The sequence below is a fragment of the Aquarana catesbeiana genome, linkage group LG11, assembly GCF_042186555.1.
Source record: "Aquarana catesbeiana isolate 2022-GZ linkage group LG11, ASM4218655v1, whole genome shotgun sequence".
NCBI classification, from domain to species: Eukaryota; Metazoa; Chordata; class Amphibia; order Anura; family Ranidae; genus Aquarana; species Aquarana catesbeiana.
This window is the reverse complement of record NC_133334.1, coordinates 273,625,519-273,643,999: the sequence shown is the minus strand read 5'-3', so window position 1 is coordinate 273,643,999 and position 18,481 is coordinate 273,625,519. Positions and strand designations below refer to the sequence as shown.

The following is an 18,481-nucleotide window of genomic DNA, read 5'->3' as shown; positions in this document are numbered from 1 at the left end:
GTACAGCCAGTTTCAGATGAAGAAAATAGTAGATAACTATCTGCTCTTAGACAAGGCTTTAACTTTAAGTTTTAAAGGCAATTCTAAACTTTCATATCTGTACCTTTATGTTTTTTTCACCTGCATAAGATGAGTGTTGATCATGTAGTTTCATGCTGTAATTTTTTGGCCTGTACACACAGCCTATAGTAGAGTCAATGTTCCACTTCTGGTGAATTTTTATTTTTGGCATGGCACCGCACAAAGGTTAATGTATGACTTCTGTCTGTAGTCTAAGAACTGACACTTCCTGTGAAGAAACTCCATATTCCACAATCCCTGGGTTTCTTAGTCTAGCACTGGTACAGGTGCTGTAATTAGATCTGACACAGCCACAAACAGGCAGAGCATTACCAGAGAGGTCACCATGCTGGAGGAGATGTGTTTTCATCACATTAGCTCTCCCACATTAGTGATGCAACACAGAGGAAATGGCAAGGCATGAATTGAACGCTGTGTGACCTTGAACAAGACGTTGCCTGCCCCTATAGCGAATAGGGACAAGTTGGGTGAATATATACATGGAAGAGCAGTCCCTTCCAGCCCTATGGGGTCCTCCACAGTTGAATAGGACTACAGGACCACAAACCTAAATGCTTGGCAGATGCAGCCCTCCTCGGACAGGGGAATCCAAAGTGAAACTGAAAAAATAGAAAAAGATGAGGCGCAAGCACCTAGTGCATTATCAAAAATTCATTGAGGCGAATAGAAACTGCTAAAAACAAATACTCACAAAAAGAGGCAACTTGTAAAAGCCAATGAACCACAAGACGCCATACAGTGCAGGATACAAGTACTCTAAAGGCACCCTGCTGTGGTGTAAAACTGATGCATTTTGGAGGCACACCCCCTTTCTCAGAGCTAATAAGTTATTAGCTCTGAGGAATAGGGTGCGCCCCCGAAACGCGTTGGCTTGACACCACAGCGGGGTGTCTTTGGGGTACGTGTATCCTGCACTGTATGGCGTCTTGTGGTTCATTGGCTTTTACAAGTTGCCCCTTTTTGTGAGTATTTGTTTTTAGCAGCTTCTATTCGCCTCAATACATTTTCGGTAATGCACTAGGTGCTTGCGCCTTTCTCTTTGTCTGTTTTTTCAGTTTCACTTTGAATGAATACATGGACATAGGGGAGCTGATCATCCATGACAAACTGCAGCCAAATGTGAGCCCATCATTACAAGGTAAGGCAAACAAACGACAGGGGATATAATGACACTAATACCTAGTTTAAAGCAATAAAAACATTAGAAAGTGTACAATTCAATTGGGTTTGACAGAGTATACTGTGTTTTCTACTCTTTCAGGATTCCATAAAACTGAGGCTGATAAAAGTTATGGAGGAAAATCATTTTCTACGAAGTAAAGTCCATAAACTAGAGAACCAAGTGGCCCGCAGGGAAACGGGAGGGAATTTGCCACTAATGCAAGGTAGTCCAAATCGCTGAATATTCCTGTGCTCCAATAACCCTTCAATTAAACTCACCCCTCCTTTAAAATAATCACATTTTGTTGCTTTGCAGCCTGAAATGAAGACAGACACAGGTTTTGTTTTACCCAGGTGTATTTACTCAGTGCCACTTAAAACATGCAAGTAAAAGATATAACACCAACATGCCAGAAAACAATAAAAATCAAAATAAAAAATCGAATCACTGAGTTGAAAAAAGGATCACCCCCTCCTAAAAATGACTTGTAAATTCAATCAGGAGGAGCTAATGACCTTCTCAATGGCACACAAAGCCATTTGGCTTTTAACTATGATCAGCTGTGGTCATTTTAAATTGGCTCAGCATGAAAAGAGCTTTCCTGGAGTATATCAGTCCCTGGTAGTAAAACTGAAGCAAACAGTCAACTATGGGAGGCATTACATGGGCCACATTAGGAGACTTTGTGCTCATGCCCTGTAAAAACACTCTTGGAGCAATAGAAACATCTCTGCTGAAGCACAGAATGACATGACTGAAAAGCACAGACAACTGGAAAGTACTGTTTTAAAATACATTTGGTTTGGTTTACAGAAGACCCAGGTCCATGCAATTTATCTGAAGGGGGATATACCACTTTAGCTAGCTAGGGACAATGGGTGGTTGTAGTAAGTGGTCACCATTTTCCTGTATTTCAGATGACCTGCGGCAGAAGTACGAGCAGCTAAGCCTCCAGGTGGACTCCTTACAGCAGCAACTGAGTAAGACCAATAAACTGCAGGAGACCGTGAATCTGCTACACAACAGTCAAAGGTAATTGCCATGTTATACCAGATTTCCTGTTGCCAACATGGCAGCCTGTATGTATGCTGCCATAAATTGGTGCCAGGAAAGGAAAATTACAGTATTTGATACAAATTTCCATCTTCCTGGCGCCAACATGGCAGCACACATGTGGGTAGTATGCTGCCATGTTGACGCAAGGAAAGGAAAATTACGGTAAGTATTTGATACAATTTTCCATTTTCATGTAAAGCACTATTAGATGACTCTGTGCCCACCAGAGGGATAGTAGCATTGGGCCTACTACGCTGGACTGAGTCGCACTTGATTCCAACAGTTTACTAATGCACAGCCCTCTGAAGAGCAATCAGTGTTTGGATAACTTTTTAGAGGGTATTTGACAGGTGGTGAGGAGGTGTTCTAACCCTGTAACCATACCACCCCACCGTACCGCAGTGATGTGCATGCACACCGTTGCGGCACAACCCCATTGAACTCAGTGGGCGAGTTTGAGAGACATTGGCACCTGTCAAGCTGCATCCCAAGTTAAAAATGCTGCCAAATAAAGCATTGTGGCTGCAACATGTGTACAGCCCTGTTCAGCTGTATTGTTAGCATTCAGGGACGCGGTAAAACTCAGCTGCCTGTTTTTCCACACCCTAGCCTCCCATCTGAAAGAGCCCTAATGTCGCGTACACACGGGCGGACCTTTCGACCAGACTGGTCCGACGGACTTTCCGATGGGCTTTCGAACGAACGGACACGATCAACCAAAGTCCGACAGATTCGTACGTGATGACGTACGACCGGACTAAAATAAGGAAGTTTATAGCCAGTAGCCAATAGCTGCCCTAGCGTCGGTTTTTGTCCGTCGGACTAGCCTACAGACGAGCGGATTTTTCGACCGCACTCGAGTCCGTTGGAAAGATTTGAAACATGTTTTATTTCTAGGTCCGTCTGACTTTTGGGGAAAAAAAAGTCCGCTGGAGCCCACACACGATCGAATGGTCCGCCGGACCAAGTCTGCCGGAAAGTCCGCTCGTGTGTACGCGGCATTAGGCTCTATTCACACCTAAGCGTACTGCAGCGACACCGCGTGTGTTTTTGTGGTGCATTTTTGAAAAGGCACCATTCATTTGAATGGGCCTCCCTCCGCTCCAGAAAGACGCCATAGAAGCTCATGTACCAAATTTTGGTACAGAGCCAGCCACGCTTGGCAGTGCGTTTTTTTTTTTTTTTTTTTCCCCCGCTGCAATTTTAGAGCGTTTTGTCGCGAAATCACACCGCCTTTGTGGCGCTTATTAAAAAATAATGGCATCGCAAATGTGTCCCGTGTTTTGCTGCGATTTTGGTACACTTAGGTGTGAATGGAGTCTTACAGTTCAGTAGCTTTAGACCTCTACAGGATAGCTATAAGATGACTATCGTGTTGCAGCCATGAATGTTTGGCTTATAAACAGTCAGAGCTGAAATTGAAGGACATTTTGCTTCTTGTGGGTACAATCATGGGGCCTTGACTTCTGCCCATTAAGCCCCACCCTCTGTCATTTAAAGGTCATAGTCTTTCCCATCCATGGACACTCTGTATCTGTCAGTGGAATGGTGGGGGCAGGACTTATAGGGCGTACACACGGTCGGACTTTGTTCGGACATTCCGACAACAAAATCCTAGGATTTCTTCTGACGGATGTTGGCTCAAACTTGTCTTGCATACACACGGTCACACAAAGTTGTCGGAAAATCCGATCGCTCTAAACGCGGTGACGTAAAACATGTACGTCGGGACTATAAACCGGGCAGTGGCCAATAGCTTTCATCTCTTTATTTATTCTGAGCATGCGTGGCACTTTGTCCGTCGGATTTGTGTACACACGATCGGAATTTCCGACAACGGATTTTGTTGTCGGAAAATTTTATCTCCTACTGTCCAACTTTGTGTGTCGGAAAATCCGATGGAAAATGTCCGATGGAGCCCACACACGGTCGGAATTTCCGACAACACGCTCCGATCAGACATTTTCCATCGGAAAATCCGACCGTGTGTACGGGGCATTAGAGTAAAACTGATGGCAAAACATTTTTTTTCAGTTTGGCTAGAGAGGGTTGTAACCCCTGTATAGGGCTCATTTACACTTGCTTCAAAACAAGGCTCTGGACGCTCTTTGTAAAGCTCTCTTAAGACTAGTCAAAGCCCCTGTCACTAAATAAAATGGTTAACTTACGGTCCTGTTTACACCTTTTGTTTGCTTTGCTTTGGCTTCACTTTAAAATGAATACCCCATGTAGCTTTAGCCTGGGTTCACACATGTGCGGTGCGAGTTGAAGCTCAGGTTTCACTGGGAAGATAAAAATCAGTTGTTCAGAGGTTCCTCTGGGTTTTAGCTGCGGATCAGTGAGCAGGGAGAGGGGGAGGGAGAGGGGGAGGTGTAGTGAGGAGGAGAAAATCCATGTTCAGAACGCAATGCATCTGTGAAGCAGATGCGTTCCCATAGAAGATAATGGGCTTGTAATTCGCACCGCAATGCCCAGAAAATGCACACTTTTTTTTGCGAATGCAACGCACATATGTGAACCAGATGCATTCATATGAATGTATTTTAAAATGTCCTGCGAACTGGATGCTGTGTAAGCCGCATCTAATTCGCATAGGTGTGAACGGGGGCTTAGTGGTGCTTCAAAATGTCTTCAAAGCCTCCATAGAAGTCTATGACAACGCTCGCTTGAAGCACCTGCAGCTTTTGAGAGGCTTTATTTCAGCTTTAGCTTCGCTTTGTTTTGGAGAAATTGCATGTGTAAGATATCAACACACACATGGCATCTGTCAAGCTTCAACAAAGCTTTGAAAGAGTATCACTGAAGCACCACCGAAGCATCAAAAACACATCATAAAAGCTTGTTAAAGCAGTAGGAGCTTTGGGCTGGGTTCACACTATTGTGAACTGGATGTGGGTTTCTCCGCATCCAATTCGCATGACAGGAGATTGTGACCTGCACTATTTGGAGCGAGTTCACATACTGTATCTCCGGGGCGGCTGCGGAGCAGTGTGAACCCAGCCTTAATGTGCCTTGAAGCCGAAGCATGTGTAAATTCGTTTTTTTTTTTTGCTATCTGTCTACCACTGGGGAGATCTATGGGGAGTCTATGAGACTCGCCTGATCACAGATCGGAGTAAGGGGTCGATCCCAATCCCTTACCACATGATCAGCTGTCAGCCAATGACAGCTGATCATGTGATGTCAACAGAGCCGGTAATCGGCTATTTTTTCTTCTCGCGCTGACAGCGTGAGGAGGAAAAAAGAGCTGATCCCCGGCGGCCGTGAGAGGGACATCAGTCCCGAGCACGGCAAGCTGATAAAGATCATCAGTGCCCACCTGTGCCACCTAGCAATAGGCAGCAGTGCCGCATACCAGTGCCCACCAGCGCCACCCATCAGTGCCCACAATCAGTGCCTCAACAACAGTGCTGCACATCAGTGCCGCCCATCATTGGTACCTATCAGTGCCCATCCGTGCCACCCATCAGTGCCGCCCATCAGTGGCCATCAGTACCGCCTTATCTGTCCCCATCAGTGCTGCCTTAACTGTGCCCATCAGTGCTGCTTTAACTGTGCCCATCAGTGCCGCCTTAACTGTGCCCATCAGTGCAGCCTATCAGTGCCTACCAGTGCCGCCTCATCAGCGCATATTAATGAAGGAGAAAAATTACCTGTTTGCAAAATTTTATAACAAACTATGAAACATGATTTTTTTTAATCAAAATTTTCCATCTTTTTTTGTTTGTTTAGCAAAAAATAAAAATCCCAGTTGTGATTAAATACCACCAAAAGAAAGCTCTATTTGTGGGAAAAAAATGCTAAAAATCTCATATGAGTACAGTGTTGCATGACCGCGCAATTGTCATTCGAAGTGCGACAGCGCTGAAAGCTGAAAATTGGTCTGGGCAGGAGGGGGGTTTAGGTGCCCAGGCTTTTTACTGGCTCCTTTTATTGGACAACGCACTATACATATAATATGTATCCGTCATTTTGGAATACAGTTATTTGTGACATAATTGCTGCTGTTCTCAGGCTTTGCTCTCCTTTTGCAGGTCATTGGTTAGTACAAATGAATATCTACTACAGCAACTTAACAAAATCTCTCCAAGCATGATTTCCAAGCTACCAAGATCACCTTCCCCACAAAGGAGCAGCACTGATAAGTACCAGGCGCCGGAACCCTCCAATGTACCCGGTCTGACTCCAGCATACAGTAGCAGCCAGTACAGGAATCCAGAGAGGCTCAGTGCCTGCCCATTGTAGCCAATATCATGACAGATCACATCCTCAGGTACATAGATATAGGAAGCTGGGAAGATGGTATTAGTCTACCATTGCTGACTTGTTCAACCTCTTCAATACTGGAAATAAAGAGGGAATACTCATATTTGCCTCTCCAACAGCCCATGTGTTAAACAATTGCCACATCTTTGATCTCCAGTCTAAAGAGGTTGTAAACCTTTCCATATTCCCAGTGAAGTGACTGATCTCAGGTGATACGCTGAGATTAGATAAATCCTCCTACATAAGTTGTACCTGTTTCCCTATAGCCACTCAAAGTCCAGAATTTATACAGCTTGTCTGAGGTATTAGAAAAAGGGGTCGGAGAGCTGAAGTCACCCTCTGCAGAGCTTACTGAGGAGAACTGATTGGAGGGAAAGGACACAAACCCCCCCTTCACACAGCACACAGGAACAGAGCTGAGGCTGTCAATCTCAACCTGTGTGCTGGAGCTCCATCCCTTGCCACCTTTGTTTTCTCTCGGTGTCAGAAGTGATTCATGCAGATAGCAGAGGAAGGAGTCAGCAGACATAAAGGACACTTATGCCGCGTACACACGAGCAGACTTTTCAGCATCAAAGGTCCGATGGACTTTCGAATGACCGGACTTGCCAACACACGAACGGACTAAAGTCTGGTCGAAAGTCCGTTGGTTTGAACGTGATGACGTACGAAGGGACTAGAATAAGGAAGTTCATAGCCAGGAGCCAATTGTTGCCCTTGCGTACTTTTTTGTCCGTCGGACTAGCACACAGACGAATGGATTTTTCGACCAGACTCGAGTCCATCGGAAAGATTTGAAACCTGTTCTAAATCTAAAGCCCGTCTGATTTTCGACAAAAAAAGTCAGCTGAAGGTCCGATGAAGCCCACACACGGTCAGATTGTCCGACGGATTCGTTCTGTCAGACCAGTCCGGTCGAAAAGTCCGGTCATGTGTACACGGCTTTAGTGGAATAAGACAAGTACACACTATAGAGGGATGTGCTTAGTTCATATTTCATGTCTGAGGTTTACAACCACTTTAACCGCTTGCCGACCGGTGCACACAGATGTACTTTGGCAGAATGGCACAGGCAGGCAAATGGGCGTACAGGTATGTCCCTTTAAAATTTGCCGCCTTTCGGGCGAGCCGGAGCGTGCCCGCGGGTCCCGGGAACTCAATGTTCTCTGGCGCCCCGCGATTGCAGTGTGGAGAGGAAGAACGGGGAGATGCCTATGTAAACAAGGCATTTCCCCATTCCGCCTTGTGTAATGACAGAGATCACCGCTCCCTGTCATCGGGAGCAGTGATCGCTGTCATGTCCTAGGTAGCCCCTCCCCCCCACAGTTAGAATCACTCACTAGGACACACTTAACTCCTTCATCGCCCCCTAGTGGTTAACCCCTTCCCTGCCAGTGTCATTTACACAGTAATCTATGCATTTTTATAGCACTGATCTCTGTATAAATGACAATGGTCCCAAAATAGCGTCAAAGGTGTCTGATGTGTCTGCCATAATGTCGAAGTCACGATAAAAATCGCAGATCGCCACCATTACTAATAAAAAAACAAAATAATAATAAAAATGCCATAAAACTATCCCCTATTTTGTAGACGCTATAACTTTTGTGCAAACCAATCAATATACGCTCATTGCGTTTTTTTGGGGTTTTTTTAACCAAAAATATGTAGAAGAATACATATTGGCCTAAAATGGGGAGGGGAGGATATTTATTATAGCAAAAAGTAAATATTACTTTTTTTTTTTTTTCAAAATCGTCGCTTTTTTTTTTTGTTTATAGCGCAAAAAATAAAAACCGCAGAGGCGATCAAATACCACCAAAAGAAAGCTCTATTTGTGGGGAAAAAAAGGACGTCAATTTTGTTTGGTTGCAAAGTCGCACGACCGCGCAATTGTCAGTTAAATTGACGCAGTGCCGTATCGCAAAAAATGGCCTAATCTTTGAGCAGCCAAATCTTCCGGGGCTGAAGTGGTTAAATAAACGCCCCCCCCCCCCTAGTTGCTGTGGATCTTCCCTTTTGGCTCACACATCCTGTAGCGACATGCAAGCTGGCAAGAGGAACCGCAGAAGCCGTAGCGGGAGTAAGTATTCTATACACTCACATATATAGAATATTTGCAGCGGCCAGGGAGCAGAGATGTGGCAGCTTTTTAATACACAGGACATCAGAAAGGCAAGTGTATTCACAATTCTTTTAGGCTGGGGGTTCAGACCTCTGACGGTTGCAGCTCGCAGCTGAGGCCCGGCTCCGTTTCAGGCCCGAATTTTTGCCTCAATTCGGCCCTGAAATGGAGCCAAAGACGCACAGGACGTCTGTGCAAGCCGCCCCGTAGCTGCAACGGAGATATGTGAACCGGCTCCATAGAGAGCCGGTCACACTCTCCTGTCATGCAAATTGGATGTGGAGAAACCCTCATCCAATTCGCATAGGTGTGAACTTGGCCTTACAGGTGAGATATTGGATAAAAATGGTGTGGTGACAGGGTCACTTTAATGTCGAGCTGTGATGAGCAGCGATGATGGATAAAGTGCGCTCACATCTACAACAAATTCACACTGAAATCTTCACCATCCATGAGGGGATTTATGAAGCCAATATTGGGTTGCTATTAGTTTGTATAGAGTTGGATCTATAAATCATGGGAACTCTTGCCAAGTTGGGCAGTTGTTTAAAACAAGTACAGATATTGTATGCTGACCAATGAGAAGTATCAGTGTTTGTGTGCCCCAATTACTGGACTGCTGCTGTCTGCAAAGTTTGTTTTCTAATCAGTGATGTATATTGAGGTCAGGTGACCCGAGGTCAGTGGCAGTACCGACATGGACTACCATTCTCCAATCAAAAGCTGCACCGATGCCAACATTTTTATTATATTGAACAGCCGATTGTGAATGCTTGTGTTGTGGCAGAAAAATTGGAGGTGTGTAAAGATTTAATTATATCTTTGTATGCTTTTTTTTATTGTTTTATTACTGATAATGTGTACATTTTGCATAAAAACAAATTTTTCATACAAAATATGGTTTTCAAGTATTATGTCTCCATGGAAACATCTTTCACCATGATCTGGGCTGAAGGCTGCGTCTTATTGATGGAACCTACTTATACTATGTAACACAAGCCATAGGTGTGTGCAGCCTATTGTATTAGGGCAGGGGTCTCAAACTGGCGGCCCTCCAGCTGTTGGGAAACTACAAGTCCCATGAGGCATTGCAAGGCTGACAGTTAAAGCATGACTCCCACAGTAGAAGGCATGATGGGACTTGTAGTTTTGCAACAGCTGGAAGGCCTCCAGTTTGAGACCCCTGCATTAGGGTGTGCACCCCAAAGCTCAAGCACAAAGCGGCAGTGGCTAGGGGTGTAGTTCTTCCTTCTTTTTTTTTCACATTTCCTAACTGTCCTTTTAGGGGGCTTTGGTGAAATGTCTTACATTTAAGACATGAGGACAGGATGGAGGAGCAGATGCTAGAACAGACCCCCCTCCAGTGCAGCTGAATTGCGAGAGAGGAGGAGAAGCCAGAAGCGATGCAGGAGGAAGAACAAGAGGATCGGTATCTGCAATAAGGCAGCATAGCCACTTCTGCTCGGCAGGGGCCCGGGCCCCTGAACAACCAGGAGACGAGCTGGGTACAGGAGGGCTGGCTGTACTGCCTTATCATCGGCTCTGGTGCATGGGGTGACACACTCCTATGACACAAGCTTGTTTAAAGCTTTGGTTGTGCAGAACCATATGCCCCCATATCTTAATGCATGGAATGCATTAAGATAAAAAAAAAAACCTTCTGAGTTTACAACGGCTTTAAGACTGAGCAGCCCATACCAGGGGCGGACTGACAACTCATGGAGCCCCCTGCCTAAACTGAGGAAAAAAATAGCTTTTTTTTAAAAAAAAATTGGGGATATTTATTATAGCAAAAAGTACAAAATATTGGTTTTTTTTTTTCAAAATTGTTGCTCTTTTTTGTTTATAGCGCAAAAAATAAAAGCCGCAGAGATGATGAAATACCACCAAAAGAAAGCTCTATTTGTGGGGGAAAAAAGGACGTAAATTTTGTTTGGGTACAACGTTGCACGACTGCGCAATTGTAAGTTAAACCGACGCAGTGCCATATCGCAAAAAATGGCCTGGTCATTGAGCAGCCAAATCTTCCAGGGCTGAAGTAGTTAAAAGAGAAAAAAAAGGAAGCGCTAAATTTATTCTCCCTGGAGAAAAAACGCTTGAGAGGAGATATGATAGCAATATAAAAATATCTCAATGGTGATCCCAGCGTAAACATGAAACTTTTTCAGTTCCAGGGAGTATAAGAGGACACGGGGCCACACGATGAGACTGGAAGAGAAACGGTTTAATCCTAAGAAGCGTAGGGGTTTTTTCACTGTCAGGGCGGTAAGGATGTGGAACTCTCTTCCACAATCGGTGGTGTCGGCAGGAAGTATGGCAAGTTTTAAAGGACTCTTGGACGTGCATCTTAGTGAACACAATATATGGGGATATGGGAAATGGTTTTTGTTACAAACATACATATCAAACTGGACGGACTGTTATCTTTATTCAACCTTACCAACTATGTAAGAACGAACAAAAAACAAAAGCTTAGGGAAAATAGCCAAGCAAACTCCTATCAAACCAGCTGTGTTGAAAAATAAAACCCACTTTAAGGCAAAAGGCAGCAGCTCCACTTTTTTACAAGAAAAAAAAAATGCTCCTGGCTTTTTACTTCCTGAAGTGGCCAAACAAAGTTGGAAGGAAAGAAATAAAAAAAAAGTATGTATAACAGAAAATATGTTTTTCAACATGCTAATTTTTTTTTTTTAGCCTGTGAAGTTCTCTATGAAAATCACATACTATTAGCTCAACTCAGCAGGCAAAGGAACACAATATTAAACCAAAATTAAACCAATAGGTTGCTGGTGAAAACAGTTTATACATTTATTAAGATGTCATTGTGTTGCTACCCAACATAGGATGAGATTTCACACACATCATTTATATGCAGCTGTTTGAGGTGGTACCCCCAATTCATACAATCCACCTCTAGCACCAGAGTGAACCTGTAAGACTGATGTCATATGGGTTTGTAGGACCAGAGTGCACCTCTAGGAGTGATGTCATATGGGTTTCTAGCACCAGAGTGAACCTGTAAGAGTGATGTCATATGGGTTTCTAGCACCAGAGTGAACCTCTAGGAGTGACGTCATATGGGTTTCTAGCACCAGAGTGAACCTGTAAGAGTGATGTCATATGGGTTTCTAGGACCAGAGTGCACCTCTAGGAGTGATGTCATATGGGTTTCTAGCACCAGAGTGAACCTCTAGGAGTGATGTCATATGGGTTTCTAGCACCAGAGTGAACCTCTAGGAGTGACGTCATATGGGATTCTAGCACCAGAGTGAACCTCTAGGAGTGACGTCATATGGGTTTCTAGCACCAGAGTGAACCTCTAGGAGTGACGTCATATGGGATTCTAGCACCAGAGTGAACCTCTAGGAGTGATGTCATATGGGTTTCTAGCACCAGACAGAACCTGTAAGAGTGATGTCATATGGGTTTCTAGGACCAGAGTGCACCTCTAGGAGTGATGTCATATGGGTTTCTAGCACCAGAGTGAACCTCTAGGAGTGACGTCATATGGGTTTCTAGCACCAGAGTGAACCTCTAGGAGTGACGTCATATGGGTTTCTAGCACCAGAGTGAACCTCTAGGAGTGATGTCATAAGGATTTGTAGGAGCAGAGTGAATCTCTAGGAGATTGCTGCTGCTCTCACAGAGTCCAGTGAGAAGGGAGAGAGTGAGTAGCACTGGATCGGGATCAGGTTAGTATTTTGTAGGGGGGCAGCTGCATGTAAGGGCCCCTTTCACACTACCGCGACTTCAAAGTTGCGCGATTTTGTCACAATTGCAGGGAATGCCTGTGTAACTCACATCAAAGTCGGACAAAAGTAGTACAGGGACTACTTTGAAGTCGCACAGATATGAAGGGTACTCACTGGAAATCATGGGGTATGACTTGTCATGCGACTTTGCAGTCCCAAGTCGCACAAGTGTGAAAGGGGCCTTAGGCTTTTGGGTAAAAAAAAAAAAAAAAAAAGCCTAACTCCCGTACTGCAAGAGTCAACTGCTTGTTTCGGTCTAGACCAGTGGTTCTCAACGCCTGTCCTCAGGACCTACTAACAGGCCAGGTTTGCAAGATAACAAAATACAAATCATAGGTGATATCATTTGCTGCTCAGAGATTGCAATATTCTAGTAGTGATTGCAGTATTTTAATCTCGCCAAGGTAATACTTAAAATCTGGCCCGTGGACATGTATTGAGAACCACGGATCCAGGAGATTGGAGATATACTTACCCAATCCTCCCTACACAAGACCGGACCTTGCAGCTCCTACCCTCCCCCTGGTCTCGTATGGTGGACTGTTCCTAATGTCATCAAGCCCATAGCCCTGCTCTGGATGTAAGGACGTCAGGAACAGCCCACTGCTGGCTTGTGGGGTGAGCCATTTGCTGCTGAAACGTTGAATCAGGTGAGTATAAGCTTTCTAGTCTCCCCAGGACCAAACCAGCAGTTAAACAATGCGGAGGGGCAGAGCCCCAATTCATGGGAGACGTTTTTTTTTTTTGGGTAAGCCAGAGTTGGGCTTACCCAAAAATAGAGCTTTTTAGTGGCATTTGATCACCTCTGCGGTTTTTATTTTTTGTGCTAAAAAAAAAACAAAAAGAGACCGACAATATTGAAAAAAATATTTTTTACTTCATTCTCTAAAACATAAAGAAAAAAAAAAAAAAAAATTAAATTTCTTCATCAATTTAGGCCAATATGTATTCTGCTACATATTTTTGGTAAAAAAAAAAAAAAATAATCCCAATAAGCATATATTGATTAGTTTGCACAAAAGTTATAGCATCTACAAACTATGGGATAGATGAATGGAATTTAAATTTTTTACTAGTAATGGCGGCGATCAGCGACTTCTAGCGTGACTGCGATATTGCGGTGGACAAATCGGACACCCACACTTTTTTGGGAACCAATACAGAGATCAGTGCTAAAAATACGCACTATACAGGTAGGGAAGGTGTTGACATCTAGGGCAATTAAAGGGTTAAATGTGTGGCCAATATGCGTGTGTCTTGCAGGAAAAAGAAGAAGAAAAAAAAAAAAAAGCACCTGCACATTGCTGCTGTCAGAAGGGAGCCCTGCGTTTGTTTACCTACACGGGGCTCTCTTCAGTAATGCCGGAAGCCGATCGTCGGGTGCCAACAACCGATCAGCGGCCAGCAGCCTATGATTGATTGGTGCTGCAGCCAATCGCAGCACAGCCAGGGCAACAGGGGCATGCGCAGATGCCCTGCCGCAGTATATCTGCGGTGGGCAGTCGTTAAGCAGTTAACTTGGAAGGGGTCAGGGACTTTTTTTTTTTTTAATTGCTGAACGGTGCAATTTTGGTTCAATAGACTTCAATGGAAAGCGCACTGCAAAAAGAACTGCAGAAACGGATCAGGAGGCAAACTGCAGAAACGGATCAGGAGGCAAACTGCATAGGTGTGATGCAGGCCTGAGCATTTACAACCACATTCAGTCTCTACTCCTCTCCCTCCAGTCCCCCCATAACATCAAACAATCTCACACATTGGGTGGGGATTAATTAGAACTTCTCATTTTCTTTTTTTTTACTCAACTGGTGCAGTTACTCTAGGAGAGGGATGCACATGACAGACTCCACCCACCCCATATTCATAATGCTTCCTTGGGGATGAATGGTGAGGGGAGGAGACCAAAGACCCGGGTCGTACCACCAGTCCTTTACAGGGCCCGGGCAGTAGGGTGAATTGGATGTGGGCAGAGAGGCCGATTTACCAGCCCCTTCCTTTCCTTATTGAACACAATGAATGATCGGTACAGATCACTCACTGGTGTTCATTCATAACTGATGCATAAGAAAATTATTTGGGGGTGCCTGACCTCACAAATACGCTTCTGGAAGAATGGTCCAACATTCCCATAGACAGACACACTCCTAAACCTTGTGGACGGCCTTCCCAGAAGAGCTGAAGCTGTTATAGCTGCAAAGGGTGGGCCAACCCAATATTGAACCCTACGGACTAAGACTGGGATCCTCAAACTACACCCCTCCAGCTGTTGAAGAACTACACGTCCCACGAGGCATTGCAAAACTCTGACATTCACAGACATGACTAGGCATGATGGGAATTATAGTTCCTGAACAACTGGAGGGCCGTAGTTTGAAGACCCCTGGACTAAGATGACGTTAAAGTTCATGTTTGTGTAAAGGCAGGCGTCCCAATACTTTTGGTAATATAGTGTAACTTTCCTGTTAAAGCCAAAGCAATGATTCTCCATGTGGTTCCTGAATGGAGCAGCTATGAGCCATGGGTCCTGTGTCTAACAGGCCACATTAAAGAAGTCAGCTCATTTCTCAGACTTGTGGAAGCCATTTATTGTAAGCTCTGAGACCTTGTCACATGAGCAGACATAAAGGCACTCTGCCGCCCCACCCCCCCAAATGTGGTAGGACCCCCAAAGTCAGCATTGTTTGGACAGACAGTAAGTAATGCATCTTCTTACGGTATCATTATGTGATTTACAGCAGCGTAATGTTTTTATTATTGAAGTATGGAGTGCTGCGACACAAGCTGGTAGCCATCATGGACATTACATACAATAAAAGCGGAACTCTGGGGAAAATGGCAAATAAATTGTTAAAATACATTGGTAAACAATTATACCTACCAAAGCCTGGTTCTGTTCAGCTAATCTTGCGATTCAAAACACCTTCTGCCACAATCTAGCAGTTCATCTTTACAGCTCCTGGGAGACAACTGTTTGCTATGGACAGAGTTCATCATAGTGATTCCCTGTCCTTTTAGCAAGCTGGAGAGGAAACCCTGAAGGAGGAGGACAGGGTTGTCATCTGCCTGTGCAGTGTGGTATACGAGGATCACAAGACTGGCCAGACAGAATTACAAATCAGGTGACAGGTACAATAGTTCACATATAAAATTTCCCTTATTTGCTACAAAAACACAGCAGACCTCCAAGTATTACAGAGAGATGGGCACCAAGTGAAACGTGGTTCTCCCTCTAAGCTTAAAGCGGTAGACGGTGTGAAAGCTCAACTGAACTTTTAGTTTAAAGCGGAACTAAACCCATCGATTTAACGGTTAAAAAAAAAAAAAAAAAAAAAAAAAAACAACACACAGGTCACATGCTGGGACTGTAATGGTCACATTTGCTTGTACTCAACCAAACCATGAAATGTCTGGTGTCATAACTGATCACATGTGCAGCACCATGGCAGCTGCAGATCAAACGGAGGCCAAGATGGCCGCTTCCTTGGCTGAAAATGATAGGAGGGTTTAGTTCCACTTTAAAATCAGCTCAATACATTCCAAGTACAAACAACAACAAAAAATCCAACTAAAAGGGTATGCAAGTCTTACAGTTTTATTTAGAAAGCAGCCAGATTACAAAAAGCCTGTCCTCTACCAGCATGCCAGAGTACAAGGGACCTTCTCTGCATCATGCCGGCAGGGGACAGGCTTCTCCACTCAGGCTGTGGCTACTTCCAAAGAAAGTGAAGTGTAATTCTTTGATTACCTTTATACCAGGAATACATTCGATACACCTGGAACATCCGATTTAAAATTGAAAAGTTCAGTTGGGCTTGAAAACTGGAACTAAACCCATTAACAGTTTTAAAAAATAAATGTTACATTCCCAGCATGCTGAGAATGTCGTCAGATTTGCTTGTGTCCTCAACCAAACGTCTGGAGTCATAACTGATCACATGTGCAGCACCATGGCAGCAGTTCAAATGGACACCAAGATGGCAGCTGCCTTGGCTGAGAAGGATAGGAGGGTTTAGTTCCACTTTGAGCTATTAGGCCAAAGTTCTGGTTTAAAAAGGGAACTAAACTTTTCAGCCAAGGAAGCTGCCATCTTAGCGTCTATTTTATCTGCTGCCATGGTGCTGCACATGTGATCAGTTATGATTCCAGCCATTTGATGGTTTGACAAGCACAACCAAGGTGACAGTTACATTCCTGGCATGCTGGGAATGAAACAGTTTTTTTTAAAACCATTAAATTGATGGGATTAGTTCTGGTTTAAAATGGTTTTGCTTTTCAGAGAGGTTTTAACATAGAGATTGCCATATCAAAAATCATATTACTACCACACATTGAGCTCATTTATTTATGACCACCCCCCGTAAATTACAAAAAAAAATAAAATAATTAGGTTTTACATTCTGTAGTTCCTGTCTCTATGCACAGTTTGGATACACAGGGGAAAAAAAAAAAAAAAAAAAAAAAAAAAAACCACACTTCATCCTTTTAAATGCTCACTGAGCTGCAATCTATTTTCCCTCTTTGTCACGAGCAAAACACACATTAGTCTCCGACTCTCTGTATTAAATTTATTTGAAGCGGTAACCAAGCAGTAATAGAAATAAACACACCTCCGATTATCCAAACATGGGGATGTATTAATTGTCACTACCAACAAAAAAAATATAAAAGTAATATACAATTTTATTTATACAATAAAAAACAAACTTGTTACAAGAATCCATATCCAAAAGAATATATAAAATCACAACGATACAATTTGTAGAGCTTAGTGGATAAACACGTTTCACATGTATCCAGCGCTTCATCAATACCCACATTGTTTTGTAAGACTAACATGGTTTTCCATACATTATATCATACATAATGTGTGTATATAATAATAATAATAATTAAAAAAAAAAAGTTGTTACATAATATAGTATATAAAATCTACAAATACAAAAACAGAACAAAAAAAAAATAAAAATGTTCCATATCTATGTAAAATCAAGGACACGTAGCTCCTGATGAAGCACTGGATACATGCGAAACACGTTTATCCACTAAGCTCTACAAAATGGGATCATTGTGATTATATATTCTTTTGGACATGGATCATTTTTTAACAAGTTTGTGTTTTATTGTATAAATACTTTTTAAGAGATGATCTATATCCAAAAGAACATATAATCACGATGATGCAATTTGTAGAGCTTAGTGGATCAACATGTTTTGCATGTATCCAGCAATTCATCAGGAGCTACATGTCTTTGATTTACATGGATATGGAACATTAAAAAAAACAAACAAACATACTATATTCCATATCTATGTAACTCAAGGACACGTAGCTCCTGATGAAGCACTGGATACATGTGAAACATGTTGATCCACTAAGCTCTACAAAATTGTACCATCGTGATTATATGTTATGTTCTATTGGATATGGATCATCTTTTAACAAGTATTTATATAGTATAATGCAAAAACTTGTTAAAAGATTATCTATATCCAAAATAATATACAATGATTATGCAAGTCAGAGCTTAGTGGATCAACGCGTTTCACATGTATCCAGTGCTTAAATAAGGACCCACGTGCCCTTGATTTATATGGAACATAATATATGAACACACACTTTATACATAATGTATGTATAAAAATGGCAAAAAGTTACATTGTTCTGAATTTTCTAGGATACTGTACTATGTTCCATATCAATCAAGGGTCCTGATAAAGCACTGGATACATGTGAAATGCAATGATCCACTAAGCTCTACAAAATTGCATAATTGTGATTATATATTCTTTTGGATATGGATCATCCAACAAGTTAATGTGTTTTATTGTATAAATAGTTGTATTTACTTAATCTTCTGTTTGTAGTGACATTTAAACACCCCCCCCCCCCTTCCAACATCCCATATTCAGATAATTGGAGACGTGTTATTTTTCTCTACATAATATTTGGGGATGGTGTTCAATTCTCTAAAGACATGGGCACCGACATACCAAATTTTCTAAAGCCCCTGTACCCACATACCAAACCCAAGCAGTAAA

At 43.0% G+C, this 18,481-nt stretch overlaps 1 protein-coding gene across 3 annotated transcripts in view; it reads left to right on the top strand.

Moving 5' to 3' along the window:
- Nucleotides 1-11,774, top strand: part of LRRC36 (leucine rich repeat containing 36) — a 43,383-nt gene extending 31,609 nt beyond the window's left edge. For 2 of the 3 annotated variants that reach the window (XM_073605840.1, XM_073605838.1), the window contains exons 12-15: nucleotides 1,343-1,466; nucleotides 2,161-2,275; nucleotides 6,334-6,572; nucleotides 9,976-11,774. In XM_073605840.1, coding sequence (XP_073461941.1) covers nucleotides 1,343-1,466; nucleotides 2,161-2,275; nucleotides 6,334-6,544 — 450 coding nt within the window. In that variant the 3' untranslated portion in view covers nucleotides 6,545-6,572; nucleotides 9,976-11,774. The remainder of the gene's footprint in view (nucleotides 1-1,342; nucleotides 1,467-2,160; nucleotides 2,276-6,333; nucleotides 6,573-9,975) is intronic. The other variant, XM_073605839.1, reaches the window with a different exon arrangement.
- Nucleotides 11,775-18,481: the final 6,707 nt, after the last annotated feature.